Below are 19,295 nucleotides of genomic sequence, written 5' to 3'. Positions count from 1 at the left end.
GAGGTTTCAAGTGTCAACTTTAGGTTACAATATCTCCGGATGTAATTAATATTTTACAATGCAACAAACGGCACTGATTACGTATTTGTTCATATGTTCAGATGTGCTAACAAAACTAACGTGGTTCCGTTTAAAAAATGTAGGTTGTATATCACATTTTAATTTGCATAAGGATATTTCGTTTTTCACATAAAATGTTAAGATACTGGTTCTATCCACCTTCACATAGAAAAACTGGCGACAAGTAACACACTGAAACAGCAGCAGCACAGTACTTATGAACTCTCAAATACTTCCATTCCTGAAATTACGTTGGAACTAATAATCAAACAAGGAAACAGAGGATGTAACCTAAATGAAAAGGGAATGAAATACAAAATTAATGTGCAGTACACAACTGCCATTAAATGGCAACAACATACCTGATGTAGGCTCTCAGTAAGAGCAGCTGAAATGCTGGATATATTTTATAATGATGTGTAACCTGAAACGCAAGACAACTTCAGACTAATTTATGTGCAATCTCTTCCTAGCAAATCTGTACCATTCTGTTTGCTCAAAATTAGTTGAAAAAAAAAAATCTTTTTTCTGCCAAAAGCCTAAACTCTGGTCTCAATGTCTTTATAATTTTTGTTCATCTTGACATGCAAATGTACACCATGTAAAACCATTATGGTGAGGTGGAACATATTTTTCCTCCTCCTTTACTAAAAAAATCGAGTGTTCACTTTTATCATTTGTAAGTTTAGTCTGTATGGAATATGCACATTATCTAATCTTGCTTCCCAAAACAGGATACAAGGAGGCAAAACATTCAAGGACTCCAAGTGCATACTAGGAGTTCTTAAACATCTAAAGCAAAAGAATGTGTGTGCCAAAATTTTGTCCAGGTTATATTTTTTAACAGAAAACATTCTTAAGAATGAGGATTTAGTGACATTTAATCGTGCGTGCACACAGACAAATACATGTTTGCGATAGTTTATTATATGTAATTAAGTTATTTCAATAAGCCTGACAAAAATAATGGTGTTTACACTAGATTCAGCTCTTAATCTTCCAGGTCATAAAGTTACCTATTTTGCACAGTTCATGAGCTTTTGGTCTTTTTTTAGCAACTGAAGACAATAACAGAGCAGACAAGGACAGAAATAAACACACAAGCAAAAACTGCCTGGAATGCCTCTGGTTGACTAGATAGTGTTTCCAATTTGTATGAAAAGAGAATTTTGTATTAAAAGTTTTGATTTGTGAAAGAGGTTTGTCAGCAATGGACATACATTGGTTGAAAGTTACTATGAGAGACAGGAAATTAGACAAGTGCATCAATGAACAAAATAGATTGGAAGACGTAATGAGCAGCAATAAAAATGAGATAGAAGTGGGCAGGTCATGTAGGGAGATTAATGGACCGCAGCTACGGAACCAAAGTACTCTGTCGGATTGTAAGAGATAAAGAAAGACCAAGTTGACAACAATCTAAGGGATGGTGAATAAGTGACATTACAACAACCATGGATGCATATGGCTGAAGGCTATAACGCATTGTTAATCACCCCAAGCAGAAGATTCAACTAATTACAAAAATCTACACAATTTGCACATTTATTTACATGTATACGCCATCTTTCGAATTAACTATCAGAGGAAAGAATCTGGAGCAATAGGTGCTGCATCAACAATCCACATGATCAACAAGTCTTGTGTTGTGTGCAGATGGTTGTTGATGAAGTGTGGTTCGGAAGTAGATGTGTTTTGGAAGGCGGTGAATAAACACAGGAAAGTAGAGAAAGAATGGACCCTGAGAAGGACCATACTATAGAGAAGAACTTTTCGCAACACTATCATAGTTCAAAAACAAATGCAAATAGCTACAATGATATTGATGATGATGATGATGATGATGATGATGATACTACATCATTCTGATTTAGTGTACATAAAAATTCTTCAAATTTTCAGTGTTCATTCCCGTCCATGTTATTGAAGATCCAACAACTTTTTACTTAACTGCTTACTATCAATTAGAAGTATTACCATTTTTCTGCACAAGAAAGTGCAACAAAATTATTGTAGATGTTGATTTGCACATCAATTATGCCTCCTATTCTGATGCTACAGCGGTTATTGCACAGCACTGAGACATTCTATTGTTGGATTTCAAAAGAGGTATTGAATCTCACAGATGAGAGGAGAAAATATAAAAATGTAGCAAATTAAGTAGGCAAAATGGAATAAAGACATCTAGGAAAAGAGATTGACAGAAGTGCAAAATGACTAGGCACGAATGGCTAAAGGATAAATGCAAGGCTGTAGAACTAGCAGAAGATAGGTCCTGTCTGTAGCAATAAAGAGATGTTTGGCGAAACATGAAGCAACTATACAAATACAAATAACTCAGACAGAAAACCAGTATAAAGCAAAGAAGGGAAAGCTGAAAGCTGGAAAGTGGAATGAATACATAGAGCAACTATACAAGAGAAATGAAGGCATTCTGAGTGTTACAGAGAGGGAAGAAGAAGCAGATGAAGATGAGATGGATGATATGATACTGTGAGAAGAATTTGACAGAGCACTGAAAGACAGTCAAAACAAGGCCCCTGGAATAGATGATATTCCCTCAAGGCTGCCTATATCCTTAGGAGAGCCAACCATGAGAACAATATTCTAGTTGGTGTCCAAGATGAGACATGCGAAATATCTTCAGACTCAGAGAAGAATGTAAGAATTTAAATTTCAAAGAAATCAGTTGTCAGCTGGTATAAATATTTCTGAACTACTGTTTAGTAAGTAATGGTTGGCAAACACTGACATGATCTATATACAGAAGATTGGAAGAACTGTCACAAGCCGACCTAGGGGAAGATCAGTTGGGGTTCTGGTTAATGTAGCATCACATGAGGTAATATTGACCCTATGACTCTTCAAAATTCTGAAGGTAGCAGGGTACAGAGTGAAACTTTATTTACAACTTTTACAGTAACCAGGCTGCAGTTATAAGAGTCAAAGGTCATGAAAGAGAATCAGTGGTTAAGAAGGGAGTATGGCAGGATTGTAGCTTATACTATACTTGATGATATTCAATCCGTAGATTGACCAAGCAGTACAGAAAATCAAAGAAAAAATTGAAGAAGGAATTAAAGTTCAGATAGCTGGAATAATAACTTTGAGGTTTGCTGATGACATTGTAATTTTGGCAGAGACAATAAAGGACTAGGAAGAGCAGGTTAATGTAATGGATACTGTCCTGAAAGGAAATAAGATGAACATCACCAAAAACAAAACAAAGGTAATGGAATGTAGTCAAATTAAATCGAGCAATGCTGAGAGAGCATTGTCCTCGATGGCGAGTGTTCATCAGAGGTGAGGGTATCATCTGGAATGCCCCAGGAAAGTGTGGTAGGTCTGCTGTTGTTTTCTATCTACATAAATGATCTTTTGGATAGGGTGGATAGAAATGTGCGACTGTTTGCTGATGATGCTGTGGTGTACGTGAAGGTGTCGTTGTTGAGTGACTGTAGAAGGATAAAAGATGACTTGGACAGGATTTGTGACTGGTGTAAAGAATGGCAGCTAACTCTAAATATAGATAAATGTAAATTAATGCAGATGAATAGGAAAAAAAATTCCGTAATGTTTGAATACTCCATTAGTAGTGTAGCGCTTGACACAGTTACGTCGATTAAATATTTGGGCGTAACACTGCAGAGCGATATGAAGTGGGACAAGCATGTAATGGCAGTTGTGGGAAAGGTGGATAGTTGTCTTCGGTTCATTGGTAGAATTTTGGGAAGATGTGGTTCATCTGTAAAGAAGACCGCTTATAGAACACTAACACGACCTATTCTTGAGTACTGCTCAAGCGTTAGGGATCCCTATCAGGTCAGATTGAGGGAGGACATAGAAGCAATTCAGAGGCAGGCTGCTAGATTTGTTACTGGTAGGTTTGATCATCACGCGAGTGTTACGGAAATGCTTCAGGAACTCGGGTGGGAGTCTCTGGAGGAAAAGAGGCGTTCTTTCAGGAATCGCTACTGAGGAAATTTAGAGAACCAGCATTTGAGTCTGACTGCAGTACAATTTTACTGCCGCCAACTTATATTTTGCGGAAAGACCACAAAGATAAGATAAGAGAGATTAGGGCCCGTGCAGAGGCATATAGGCAGTCATTTTTCCCTCGTTCTGTTTGGGAGTGGAACAGGGAGAGAAGATGCTAGTTGTGGTACGATGTACCCTCCACCACGCACCATATGGTGGATTGCGGAGTATGTATGTAGATGTAGGAAATGATACACTAAAAGTAGTGGATGAGTTTTCTTGTTTGGGCAGTAAAACAACATATGACTGAAGTAGGGAGAATATAAAATGAAGAATGACAATGACATAAAAAGTATTCCTGAAGAAGAGAAATTTTTTAACATTGAATATAAATTTAAGTGTTAGAAAGTCTTTTCTGAAGGTATTTATCTGGAGTATAGTCTTGAACAGAAGTGAAACATGGACAAAAAGCTGTTAAGACAGGAAGAGACTAGAAGCTTTTGAAATATGGTGCTACAGAAGATTGCTGGCCCCTGAAATAGATGATATTCCCTCAGGACTGCTGATATCCTTAGGAGAGCCAGACATGAGAAAGCTATTCCAGTTGGTGTCCAAGATGAGACAAGCAAAATACCCTCAGACTTAGAGAAGAATCTAGTAATTTAAATTCCAATCAAAGCAGTTGCCAGCTGGTCTGAATATTACCGAACTACAGTTTAGTAAGTCACGACTAACGAGGAGTTACTGAATTGAATTGTGGAGAAAAGAAAGTATCAGCTGATAAAACACATTCCGAGGCATGAAGGAACTGTCGATTTGGTATTTGAGGGAAGTGCTGCAGGTAAAAACCATAAAGTGAAGCCATTGGATGAACAGAATAAGAAATTTCAACTGGATGTAGATTTACAAAGTTATTCAGAGATGAAGACACTTGCAAAGCATAGAGTAGGATGGAGACCTGCATCACGTGAGGCTCGTACTGAAGATTGCAACATGTACACGATAGGAAAGTGAAACACATATACAAAAAATATGACAGTGGTCATTATGGTATTTCAAAGGAATGGTTTATGATGTGGAGAAAAGGTAATGGAATGATTATTTTTTAATTTGCACTATGCTAACAATCAAGCTAAGAAGAATCATTTAAACTGAAATGTTTTCTTGTGTATGCCACTTGAATGTTGCCAAATTGTCATGTTTTACAACTGATTCCTACATGCTGGACAAAATTTTGGTATACAATTTTTTTTATTTTCAAGATATTACATGGTACACTTCAAATACAAAAAAATCCCATTGGAATTTCTTTTCTCTGAGTGAAAAGTCTGTGGGCTAAGTGAGAGAGATCAATAGAGAGATGGCCAACATAGTAATTTTGAAAGCTTACCATATCTGTATGCTTCAAGAGAGCATCAATTCCATGTATCTTTGTTTTGCCCACGTCAGTATAATTTTCTAGATCCTTCCTGGCAGATTTCATTTTCTGGACCCCTTGCATACCAAAGTGTTGAGTACAATAAAAACGACAACCATCTCTGTCAAACAAATGACTACCTGAAAGATCACATCAAAATTGAAATAATTAATTGTACAAAAGAAAACATACATCAGAAAACATAGCTTCAGGTTTAACATAAGTCGGTTGGGTTGGGTTGATTTGGGATAAGACACCAAACAGCAAGGTCATTGGTCTCAATGGATTAGGGAAGGATGTGGAAGGGAGTCAGCCGTGCCCTTTCAAAGGAACCATCCCGGCATTTGCCAAAAGCAATTTAGGGAAATCATGGAAAACCTAAAACAGGAGGGCCGGACACGGGAATGCCAGTCTTAACATAAGCTACACTTTTTAATGCTTGCTGTTGCTGCTATTGAAAACATACATTTGGAGATATAAAGGTTTAGCATTTGCTTGCTTGTTACAAAATTTATTTGTAGGTAACACATATACACAATTAAACTGACATAAAATTATTAACTTTTGGAGCTGCTTTTTTTTATTCATTTATCAAAATGAAAATGTCAAGAATATGAAAAAGAACAAGCTAGACATACAGTTTCCTAGGAATCCATCTGCATCCCGACATTTGTTATGAACTTTAGCTTTCATCTTTGACATATCAATAACTGTTTGAAATTATAACCTTACATTATAACTTCTGACTCCTTTACAATACCTTCTTTACTTCCCAATTTACAATTTGGAACAATTTTTTCCTATTTTTTTAAAACATAGTTACTAAATATCTAGACTTATTTGTATTTCTTAGATCTTTCTATCAATGAATTAAGTTTTAGAAAGCTGCAAAATTAAAGATTCAATATACAAGTTTGTTATCTTTGTGCCAGTCAAACCTACTCCAGTCATTTTCTTTCAGAAATTTGAAAGAAATGTTACTATGTGTCGCACACAGAACATTATTTAGCAAAAGAGATACATGTGTTTGTTTTCCAAATATGACATTAAAGCCTTAATTGGCTTCATTAAGGCAAAAGCTCAAGCTACTGTGCCCTATTCCATTTTAAAGTTTAGCAAGAGAGTTCCCAGCAGCATATTTTGTCATGTTAGACAATATTAAGGACTGGCTAGTCAGAAATGTAGTTGCACACAAGCAACACTAATTAGTACTGAGCCAAATAACTGCTCTGTTAATTGGTCATGTTACAAAACGGTCATTACAAATCAAAACTGCCACAAAGTAAGTAATAAATTTGAACCCACTTACACATCACCATCTTCAAAATGGTACAGAAATGTGTTAGAGACATGTACAATTCTCAAAAATCTTCTGAAAAAGGCCTGTTTCTGCCATTAAGCAACAGTAGTCTCACATCATCATCATGAGAGAGAGAGAGAGAGAGAGAGAGAGAGAGAGAGAGAGAGAGAGAGAGAGAGAGAGAGAGATTGACTGGGAAATGTTAAAAGGGGGAGGGGCCACACTCAGATCATTTGTTGACAAGGACTTGCCTCATGCAAGGATGATGGGGTTTTTTCTCAACTTAGGGCCCTAGTGACCTGTCCCACTTTCCAGCCATCCCCAATCAACCCTAATTGCCCTCTGAAGAAAGAACATACAGCTTGCTAAATTTAAGGTTTGTATTCTATCAGCAGTTCTAGGAATTTCAGGTGCTGAAGGAAAGTATTGGCCACTTATTCCATCTCCTTTTAATTTTAACAGTTTTCCCAACTGATTTTCCATTTGATGCAATGATGAATTTCATGCAAAAGTTTACTAGTGTTTGATTATGACAATGTGCCCGGATGAACACAGTTAAATGTAAGGGAAGCACTGACCAAACAAAGTAACAATAATGCCCCAATCACGGTAAAGTCCAGATTTGATTCCCCAACCTCTTTTTGTTTCCTTCAATCAAAATAGGATGGAAGAGACAGCATTTCAGGATGACAGGGGCTGTCTAAAAAGCTTTGACAGTTGCCTGATCATCTTTCATGATGTCAGTTGCCATGAAGCATACTAAGACTTGATTAAGTTCTGGTAGCATTGCATTTACACAGAAGGTTAATGTTTTGAAGAATATTAACTTCACATACCATATATAAGACAGGTCCTGCACCTAGGTCTAATACAGGGATTTGAGCCATGAGGCAATGGGTTGGGAGCACAGGTTGTGTAATGATGGATGACGATATTGTGTAGGTTTGGTGGGCAGTGGAAAACCACTGTGGGATAGGTGGAAAGGATAGTGGGCAGGAGATTCCTCATTTCAGGATATGACGAAAGGTAGTTGAAACACTGGTAGAGAATGTGATTCAGTTGCTCTAGTCCTGGAGCCTCATGGCTTGTATCTCAGTAATAGACCTAGAGGCAAGACCTGTCCCATACATCCTATCACCTCCATCTACTCCAATCCAGTCACAAGCATCAGCTATCCCATCAAAGGCAGGGTTACCTGTGAAGCAAGGCATGTGATGCACAAACTAAGCTGCAACCACTGTGCTGCATTCTAATGGGCATGACAACCAAAAAACTGTCTGCATGAATGGCCACCAACAAATTGCAGCCAAGGAACAGCTGGACCATCCCATTGCTGAGCATGTTGCCCAACACAACAAGTTTCATTTCCATGACTACTTCACAGCCTGTCCAATCTGAATCCTTTCCATCAACACCAGCTATCTCAATTGTGCATGTGGGAACTCTCCCTGCAATATATCCTATGTTCCCCTGGCCTCAACCTTTGTTAGTTATTGTCGTTACTAATCCAGCCCCTTCCCTGTTCCCATTCCAGCACCACACAGCCCTCTATTCCACCAATTCACCCACAGTCACTTCTCTCCTTTTCCACTACCCCCCCCCCCCCCCTCTTTGTGTGTTGTCTATTCCAAATGAAGGCCTTGTTGACCAAAAGCTCACTTTCTGACAGTCTTTTCATTGCACCTCTCTGCCACTCAGGATCTCCAAGGTGAATAGCAACTATACTTTTCATAATATTGTCAGAATATGCTTGGTCTCACAACTCAGACTGCATAATCACAAAGCCCAAAACCTTTCTTCAGCACAAACTTTGATGAGAAAAATACTGGTGAAGAAAAAATTAACCTTAAAGACCTTTGAGTTGTGCTCTCTTCATTACTTGAAGTGCAGTTAAATAAGTATATTTAGATAAATGTAATTACTGATGTATAAGTTCTAATAATCAACACACAGTTACAAAGTTACAAAAATAGCATTAAATAATTACCAAGCCTCAAAGTTGTACCACAGTATTCACATCGGAAACAACCTCTATGGAAGAATCTTCCCTCAATGCTTAAACGTTCCATTAAGTAAACCCTCTTTTTACAGAAATGACACATCTCTGATCCACCCTGTGCAGGAAGGACGAGTGCTGCTTTAGAATTCTAAAAATTAAAAAAAAAAGTGTGTTAACTGTGAAGTTCAACAGTTATTAATATGTCTAACAATATTAGAAATAGAAAGTGAGTATCTACACACAATCCAAAGAAACAGACAACACGAAACTGTCATTTAAAACCATTTTCAAAAAATCGTTCTTCCATGTAGCAAATATCATTTCAATACTAGTTAGTACTGACTTTTCATAAAGCTTCTGTGATTTCACACTACTTTCACTATGGTTCAAGAGTAAATAGAAATTATTAGCTTACTGGTGTATGTAAGACAGGCTTGGGCAACTTTTTGACACCCACAGGCCTGTTCCGCATACTTAGTTAAGCTCATCACCTGATGCAATACGAACACTCCTGGTGCCTCAAGTCAAGACTACAGCATCCTTAGTGTTAAGGTGTATGGCATAACACACCGATACAAACTGAACCTCTTTTCCCAACACGTCGCGCCAACAAATTGTGCCTTAACACATGCATTTTTGAAAGCGCATTCCTTTTATTTATTCCAATATTTGCATTTATTTACCTTTCATGAACATTGTTTCTTTACAATAGCTCTCTTAAAAAGTTTCGTCACAAAATTCTGCAAAGCTCTGCTTCAAAAATTTCTACTATGGCCTGGATTAAAACCAATCACGTGCAGGATCTGGCCCATGGGTTGCTGGTTGGCCACCCTTGGTAAAAAGACATCATGTCTCTGAGGGATAAAATGTTTGCTAATATTGTAGATGGCCTCAAATGCATTTGTACATCTATTTTTAGACCATCTCACACCCTACAACAAATGGCAATGTTGCCTCCCCCCTCTCCCCCCACTGCCTTTTCAGAATTTGTTACTGTGGGCAACAATAAATGAAACATTCTCAGTATTGTAGTGTGGCCACTGCACAGTTTGCAAAAGGGCAGTCATTGCTTTCCAGTATTATGGAAAGATGCCTCAAAGCAAATTAAATATAATCAGTTGCTGGCAGTTAAGGCACACATGTAGAACAGTTCAAAACTCAGCCACCTTCTAATATGATGTGAACTACTGAATTCATCAAGCAACAGCTTAGGGGCAAACCACTGCTGGGTGTTATTTCGATATCATGGAGCACGCATATCAATGCATTAAATTTCATCACAAGTATCCTACGAAAACTATAGCCCTTGATTGTAATACGTCAAAAATGTTAATCTACACTTTTTCTTGAAATGTATTTATCTTATTTTTTGAAGAGTACAAATTTGAGAAATAATCTATGAATGAAAAGGATTTTGAAGTAGAGGTGTGTCAGTGGCAAGTTGAGGATGTGAGGTATGTTGCAGTGGTTCAACTGGTACGAGTACATACCTGCTATGCATAGTTTTACAGGTTCAAGTCTCAATCTAGCACACAGCTTCAACTTGTCACATTCTATAATGCCCATCACATTTTGTTCAGAAATAATAAACATTAATGACATATTTGTGGCTAAAAATATGAAGTCCTCCTTAATATTTTTAGATGAGTGTAATTCTTAAACATAAATTCTAACCAATCTTTTCAACCAAGAAATGAAGTTTACTCTGAAATTTCTGAAGGTAAGATTTTATTTTTATATTGGAGCTAAATGAATTGTTTAGTTTTAATCATGTATATGCCAACTTATGCCCAAACAAAGTAATGTCAAAGTAATGCTGGTCATATCATATGAAAGGATACGACTGAAATTTACAACAGACTTCATTCCATCACACTCACATTTATGTGAAACAATGAGGAGCACTTACCGATCTCTGTATAGAAGGCTTCTCTGCATCTTGTGTCTTAACAGCAAACTGCTCAGCCATGGCAGAAACCTTGTTACTTCCTCGGGGGCCAGCTTCTAATGCATTACCTTCTTTAAGCTTCTTTCCTATAAGCTTTAATGTAACATCAACATCTGAATATTTATCATTCTTTTCTTTTTCTCTGTCTACAGTTTTAGTCTCAAGCTTTGACTTCACTGCTTCAAACTGGAATGAGATATGTAAATGACAAAACAGAAATTGAAACAAATGTCAGTTTTTCCAATTCCTTAATGAATGGTGGAAGGAATAAAGGTAATAACTCACTGTATAATTCAGGCATTGAGCTATCATAGGCAAATAAACAAGACTGAGATTATTGTTAACTTTTGGATGAATCCTCCTCCAGAGGTAACCGAGCCCCACATATAAACACACCCACCTGCATGGTTATACTGTACTGCACGGACTACATTGTGCTGGCACTGTACCTTGAACGAGGAGAAAAGTCACACAGTTGAGATGAGAAAAGAGTGGAGAGTTGGAAGGAGGACTGGAAAGGGTGACTGAAACCTGGGACAGGCAGCATGAGCACATAGTACGAATGGGGCACAGGAGAGCTTGTTATGGCAGCAAGCAGGGAGAGTTGTAGACAGTGCACAGCGACATGAAGGAGTGGAATTTTCAGGAGAAAAAAGAAGATTTGGAAGAGAAGAATATGAGTGCAGAGTGAGTGCAGTTAGGAACACAGGGCAAGGGTAGAATTGGATGAGGGTCAGGGGCTAGCAGAGAGTGAGCCCAATTCCATTGTTACTTCTATTCCTTCTAATATTTATAGTCTACCAAATACTTTCCATTAGCATATTAATTTTTTCATAAGAAGTGATTTACCTTGTCAACAAATTGATCACGGCTCCATTTTGGAACTTTTTCAGGATTCTCTTGTCGCCCCCCTTTACCCATTTTATTTTCTTGGATTTTCTTCTCCAATTCCATAACATTCCAGTCACTTTTTTCAATCTTTCCTGTAACAATCAATCCAATCATCATCTAAGTGGAAATATCAGCAGAAGAACATTGAATTTCTTACATATTTGTATTTACTTCTCAACTACAGCCTCATTCAAGAGCAGTAAGGTGTAATATATGGAAAATAAAAGTCATTTTGTAAAAAAAAACTGTAGAACAGAATTCATGATGATGATGATGATGTCACATACTCCAAGGAGCGTAGGGGACGATGCGAGAGAACCACACTGCTGTACTAGGCAAGGTCTTAGCGGAGGTGGTTTGCCATTGCCTTCCTCCAACCGTAATGGGGATGAATGATGATGATGAAGATGACACAACAACACCCAATCATCTTGAGGCAGAGAAAATCCCTGACACCACCGGGAATCGAACCTGGGACCCCATGCGCGGGAAGCGAGAACGCTACTGCAGGACCGTGAGCTACAAGCTACAGAATTCTGATAATGTCATTATTTGGAGGTCTGATAGAAAGGAAAATAATGTCAGAATGTGTTAATGCAGGAACTGGCAGTACTTTCTCATGGGATCCATGTGGCCAGGAAATTACAAGAAAAAGCTGCAAATTTAATAGAAATTTGAATGTTGTGTGTTTGTCAATAATATTAAAGAAAGTGCCATCTATGTTGGTGTAATCATGGGTTGCCATAAGACAGCGTATTTGTGAAAAGGAAATATAAAGTCTCTTGTTCTTATATTTTATTATACCTGCTAGTGGATACAATTGACAGTGGATGGAAGGCACTACAAACAGCATCTGCCAGGCACCACCAGAGGCATGATTGCATGGTCTAGTAAGCAAGGCTGATAGCAGCTGGGACATCAGTGGGCAGCTGCAAGACATTCTTGCTTAGTACTATGCTGCTTGAAGTCTGCTAAATCTCACCTAGCTGCTATTCAGATGTCGACCCTGCTTTAGACACTGACTTTCTGGTTTAGGTTCTCGAAATTTATATAGTGCTCTGCTCTTTGCAAACACATCTTGATTTCTATTATGCATCTGTATCACATGCAGCCTCTTTGGCTGCACAGAAATCTGTCACAAAGGTTAGTAGCTCAAGTGTACTACAACTATTTACTAAAGATTTGTTTACTGGTGGCAAAAACTGATCAAATTTCATTATATATGGCACTGAAATAAACTCCCCAAGGGTAACAACGTATGTTAGTGCTCAATTTACACAATGTGAGAAGCAGTGCTAGAAAGAGTTTTAAGTGACCACTTCACATTAAAGTATCTATGAGCTTGTGTACTATCTTTAACTTTTTCTTGAACGGTAGATTTTGTACAGCTGAATTTGCTAAAGTCAAAAGACATCAGGAACTAGTGTCTTGTCTTTGGTCACTGCCAAACATAGTGATCAAAGAATGCTGTGAGCAGTAGCACTCAATAGCTTTTAGAGACAACTGGTTTTTTTTTTTTTTTTTTTGAATTGGTACATAATTTGTAGCACTGTGTAGAATTACAGAACATTTCAACATTGTGCTTTCAATATTGATTACATGAAACAGTTAAGTATTGTTTGTCTCCTTTTGTCACTTTTGTAAATGCTTGGTATGAAACACAGAGAATAAATATAGTGATCACATTGTGTGGGGAAGGCATAACTTGTTCCCTCTACAGCAATGCTAACCCTTTAGCAGTCTGTGTATCAGGTATACTTCACATCCTTCACTCACTGCAATACCATTATTAGAGCACAAGTATAATTTTGCAGATGGTATTATGACTATGTTATTCAGAAGAATATTGGGAATTCCCTTCACCATATACCATGAATGATTTGAGAAAAATTGCAGTCAAGTGGAGATAAAAACACATTTACTTGTGGATGGCAGCACAGACAGATAGAAAACAATGGGAATCAAATATTCCCTACATCTTGAAACAAGTGGTTTCTATCTCAGTTACAAGATAGGGCAAGGTTGGAAGAAATAAGACAATTCAGTGACTAAGTAGGCAACTTGCTCACAGCCACAAGTTGATGAATACACAGTAGTGTAGGATTTAACAATGCTATGCTAGTAACAGATTACATTTGAAACCTAAAAATATGAAATATAATAGTTGGGGTAAACTGGATGAAGGCAAGAGAAAAGGCTGATACAGACACACAAATCCAAGGCCGTTTTCCTGGTGTGATGCCAGTCACATAAAAGAGTAAAAACACACCTGCAAAATAAATGATGGTATGATTAAATGAAAAAATTCTAAACAAACAGTGTTAAAGCTGGCAAATAATGAGATAAAGTATGGACATAAAGAGAAAAACACATTTCCTTGCAGTCTTATTTGCTTTTCAGCAATTTTGATAGTATTGTTAATGATTCTTTCTCTTCTCTTATTTTCTGATTATTCTTTCAGTGTCCTATTTGTCCTTATGCAGAAATACTTCATCATTATATATCTTCTTTTTCTCACTGAAGCGTTATTTTCACCGTCCCAAGCAATTCCCATTTTTTCTGCAATCTCATCATGTTTCATAACCCAGTACCTTGATATACACATCCATTCTACAAATATGCTTTCACTACAGCTAAACAATGGCCCCACAGTTCCTCCAGTTTTACATAACTTTTGGTGTTGCTCCAAAATGCTTAAAATTGAAAGTCCCCATTTTCTATGAATCATTCCTTAAATCTCATTCCAGACTAATCAGTCCTTAGCCCTTACCCACCTTGTCCCTGAACAATATGTGCTAACCATATTTATCAACAGCTGTAATGTCTCTCTTTAGAGTCCTGCCACCTCTTCCACAGCAAACACTTCCTTCTCTACAGCCTAGATGTCTGCAGTAAATCTATCTCCTCCACCACTGAATCCCTAACACCTACACCAATAGCTCCTCCAAAACTCCTCAGAGGCTTTCCTCTCTCTTGCAACTACCCCTCAGATCTTATTTTAAAAAACTGTTTCCTGGCAGAATCGGGTCTATATTCTTGCACGATTGGTTTTTATCAGACGGTGATCACAAAATTGTAAGAATGATATTGTATTGGGAAACAAATTTAAGAAAATAACAAATAAAGCAAAGATGTGATAATAATGTCACATTTCATAAAATTATCAATTACATTCCATCCATAACACCCATTATCATAATACTGATGACCATAAAAATGCAGAAAAAGTATAAAAATTAGAGAAACCCAAAAAAGAGGTAATACTTACTAACAAATACTACTAACCTATAGCACGAAGCAGATCTTTTGGCTTCTTCTCTGTGTGAGCTGTTCCTCTTAGTTTCTCTTCCAGAGTCTTTATCCTGCCTGACATATCTTCACCTGCTCCTCCTCGCTTTATGTCATTCAGAAACCTCGCATCACGGTCCTTTTATAGTAGATAAAAAGAAAAACATAAATGTAGGTTCAGTTACTGAAATCTAATGGCATAAGCAATTTCAAATTACATGAAACTAAAAGTTGTAATTAGCCAGTGGGACTGTTAAGGACTATCATAAAATGCAAAACTGAAGTTAATAAAAAATATATGTTTTAAATATTATATAGCAAGAAACATTCACTATGACACCCAAGTGCCCCATGGGCGCCTGCAGAAAATTTTCCGTGAGGGAGGGAGGGAGATGGGGGGGGGGGGGGGGGGAGCAGGGGTAACAAGACTAAAATTTTTGACAAAAATATTTAGTCCGTTCAGAGATATGTTATGCCTTAAGAACTAAATTTTACAGGTGACACAAATAATTTATCACATTCTAAATAGTTGTAACTAAATTGGAATCCAATGGACACCGGTGGTGCACAGTGAATGTTGAATATTCAGAAGTGAAGGAGGACAGCAGTCACTTGCTGATTCCGTAATTTATTGAAAATCTAGATTTCAACTACAACACATTCTACATCAGTATATTATTAGAACTAGGTATAACCATTTCAGAGCACAACCATGTGAATATTGATGCTAGTATTTGCATAGCAGAAAAAAATAATGATGACTATGTTATAGACTAAATCTAGATATGTAATGAGTTCGATTCCGTGACAGGAATGAATTAGATTCTGTGACAGTGTTGCCCTTAACATCCCAAAGAACTGATGGTGCCTACATCGCATACACATACAAGCTGTCTCAGCAGGAATGGTCAGTATTCAGGAACATGACAGGAATGATCATTCAAAGCATGGGCTCTGAAATGAATGCCATGAGAGCTATGAGCACTTGATAATCTTTGCTACTGTGAAACACACCTCTTCTACTGAACAAGTGCTCATAGCTCTCAAGATATGCATTTTTAGAGCTCATGATTACTAATCTTCATGGTTACTAATCTTTTTTGCTTCAAATGATCATTCCTGTCACATCCCTGAATACTGACCATTCCTCCTGGGACAGCCACTGTGGTACAAGATGCACAGTGTACTAACATATCTGAATGGCTTTCATATTGCATCAAGGAATGACACTTGAGAAAAACAGCTACCACTACTCATCTCTCCAACATGAATTTCACTACTATTATCACCACAAACACTGTGAAATGTATATTTCAAAGGCAGTAACATGTTACTCGATTCCAATCCTCTTCTGAAGGCACATCATCTTCATTTTTGCATCTCTCACTGGTGTTTGTTAAACAAGGTAGTTGAATTTTCATTTTGGCTACAGAAATAAGATAACTAATATGGCACTCTTCTTTGAAGAGTCTCCCTTTCTTTCATTATTCTAATTTGGTAAAGGTCACAGAGGGGTAACAAAAAGTTCTGGGTTGGGTGACAGTCTCGTGAATGCCCTTCATAATGTGAGATATGCTTTTTGTAAATTTTCCAAGTAAATTTCGGTCTGGCTCCTCCTCTTTATATCTACATCCACAAAGATACTCCACAAGTCAACGTACGCTGCGTGGTGGAGGATACGCTGCACCACTACTTATCATTTCCCCTCCTGTTCCACTTGCAAATAGAGCAAGGGAAAATCGGCACCCTGTTGCCTCCGTCTGAGCCCTAATTTCTTGTATCTTACATTCGTGGTCCTTATGCACAATATATGTTGGCAGCAGTACAGTCGTTCAGCTGTCAGCTTCAAATGCCAGTTCTCTAAATTTTCTCAATAGTGTTCTCTGAAAAGAACGTCATCTTCCCTCCAGGGGTTCCCATTTCAGTTTCCGAAGCATCTCATTAACACTTACGTGTTGTTCAAACCTACTGGTAACAAATCTAGCAGTCCACCTCTGAATTGCTTTGATGTCTTCCTTCAATCTGACTTGGTATGGATCGCAAACAATCGAGCAGTACCCAAGAATAAGGCACACCACCGTCCTATATGTGGCCACCTTTACAGGTGAACCTCTCTTTCCTAAAATTCTTCCAATAATCTAAAGTTAACCATTTGCCTTCCGTACCACAATTTTCACATGTTCGTTCCACCTCCTATAGCTTTGCAGTGCTATGCTCAGATATTTAAATGACTTGATTGTGTCAAGCAGCACGCTAGTAACACTGTATCCGAACATTACAGGTTTGTTCTTGCTACGCATCCCCATTAACTTACATGTTTCCACATTCAGAGCTGGCTGCCATTCATCACACCAACTGGCAATTTTGTCTACGTCATCTTGTACCTTCCTACAGTCACTCGACTTCGACACCTTACTGTACACACGGCATCATCAGCAAACAACCACAGACTGCTGCCCACCCTGTCTGCCAAATCATTTATATCTATAGAGAACAACAATGGTCCTATCACATTTCCCTGGGGCACTCCTGATGATACCTTGTCTCTGATTAACATTTACTCTTGACGACAACATACTGGATTCTATTATTTAAAATGTCTTTGAACCACTCACATATCTGTGAACTTTTTCCACGATTGTACCTTCATTAAGAGCCTTCAATGTGGCACCATGTCAAATGCTTTCCAGATATCTAGGAATATGGATTCTGCCTGTTGCCCTTCATCTATGGTTCTCAGTATACCAAAAGAGGAAAGGTCAAGCTGAATTTCGCACAAGTGATGTCAAAAACATTTATAATTTGATTACTTCATAAGTGCCTCCATGCACTGCAAATGCAAATACATTTAACTTCTGTGTATCATTCTACGGATTTATTGGTGATGATTTAGTAAAGGAGGAATTTTGATCACATTGCTTACATTGGGTGTCAATTTCCAGTATCTTGCAAGTTTATATGTATGTTTCAACACTTTACCATTTATACCGTCTCTTTAACAATAGCATCATCCAACATTCTTGAGGTACACCTAATGCTGATTTTTCGGCTTAGGACATGTGCTACTGATTAGTAAGTCACCTAAATCAGCATCCATATTTTGTAATCACTGTGAAGTGTATGGTAGGATACTTCTCATTGTGACAATTATTAGAGCTGCTTCTTGATCCATTCGTATAGGAAGAATTATTTCTTAAATAACTCTGAGCATGCACTAATTAGCCTAGCCTTGTCTTCACTATCCCTACAGGAATGATACACAGAATTTTCTCCTGTTGTAAGAGAAATCTCTTAGTTGGATGTTAATAATGTAAGTTCTTAAAGATAACTTGTGATCATTGTAGCATAACAGATTTACAAATTAAAACAGGGTCAGCAAAACAAGTGTAAAGTTATTTGTTTGCTGTTTTGTAAAGCACTGCACCCCCAGCCATAATGCAGCTTCACTGTGGATGCTTTTCATGAGCATGGGATAAATTTGTTGCTGTCTGTAAGCATCTGGGAATACTTTTGACTGCTGTCACATTATTGGAAGCTATTATGAGAGGGTTTTTGGGAATGCTACAGAGAGACATGTAACAGAACACCAATGGCATCCTAAGTACTATCCTGCCCTGTGGATAATGTCTTCTCTGTAAGAAGTAAAGGATGTATCACCACTTATTCACTTGATTGTGGGTGTTAGGTCTTGGGGCCCTTTGTCAAGAAGACAAGGAGCAAGGAAGACCCACAATATTACATTTACTGATAAACCAACAAGTTCGTGGTAATATTTTCAATTGAAGCTGAGCGAATGAGACATTTTTCACCTGTTGGAAAATACCAAAGGGTAGGGTCTATTAATAAATGGCAGTTTATATGGGCTACAAAGTGTTATCCCTTAAGCAGGTGACAGCAAAGGATAGGAAGGGTCACCCTGTGCACATCTTGTGTGTGTGTGTGTGTGTGTGTGTGTGTGTGTGTGTGTGTGTAGAGGCTCTTCTAGTAGCCATTGAGGGAACAGGATGCAACCTATTGCAGATTGTGGCTCATGTTGAAATACATTATGCCTCTCATCTATGGGCTCAGATCATTCTGCAACTGCCAGAGAAGGGTGAGAATGAGAAGACCAACTATACTCGCAGAAATTCAACAAAGCTCACAATCTGCAGCATTGTACACAGAACTGATTATGTTCCCCTGGTTTTGAGTTGAGTAGAAGGCTTGAACGAGATACTTCAGAAGTTCCTGGATCAGTGACATAGGTTTGAGAATTTTAGGGTCTCCCTAAATGGGTCAGGGTGCTATTCATAACAGAGCTGCTCTTCAGGTGACTGACTGTTTGTAGGTTGTAAACTAGTTTTATTTTATTTTTTTAAAGTTGAATTTCATTGCAGTAGCAGCTGTATGACTACCTGAAGTACTAGACTAGTGT

At 37.9% G+C, this 19,295-nt stretch overlaps 1 protein-coding gene across 11 annotated transcripts in view; it reads right to left on the bottom strand.

Moving 5' to 3' along the window:
• Nucleotides 1-19,295, bottom strand: part of LOC126268005 (F-actin-monooxygenase Mical) — a 505,795-nt gene that overhangs the window by 149,672 nt on the left and 336,828 nt on the right. For all 11 annotated transcript variants that reach the window (XM_049973389.1, XM_049973388.1, XM_049973387.1 and 8 more), the window contains 5 exons: nt 14,879-15,020; nt 11,552-11,685; nt 10,664-10,888; nt 8,743-8,902; nt 5,429-5,595 (listed from right to left, as the gene is read on the bottom strand). In XM_049973389.1, the coding sequence (XP_049829346.1) occupies nt 5,429-5,595; nt 8,743-8,902; nt 10,664-10,888; nt 11,552-11,685; nt 14,879-15,020 (828 nt within the window). The remainder of the gene's footprint in view (nt 1-5,428; nt 5,596-8,742; nt 8,903-10,663; nt 10,889-11,551; nt 11,686-14,878; nt 15,021-19,295) is intronic.

This window comes from Schistocerca gregaria, chromosome 4, assembly GCF_023897955.1.
Source record: "Schistocerca gregaria isolate iqSchGreg1 chromosome 4, iqSchGreg1.2, whole genome shotgun sequence".
Taxonomy (NCBI): domain Eukaryota; kingdom Metazoa; phylum Arthropoda; class Insecta; order Orthoptera; family Acrididae; genus Schistocerca; species Schistocerca gregaria.
The sequence above is the reverse complement of the archived record's forward strand: the minus strand, read 5'-3'. Positions and strand labels throughout refer to the sequence as shown.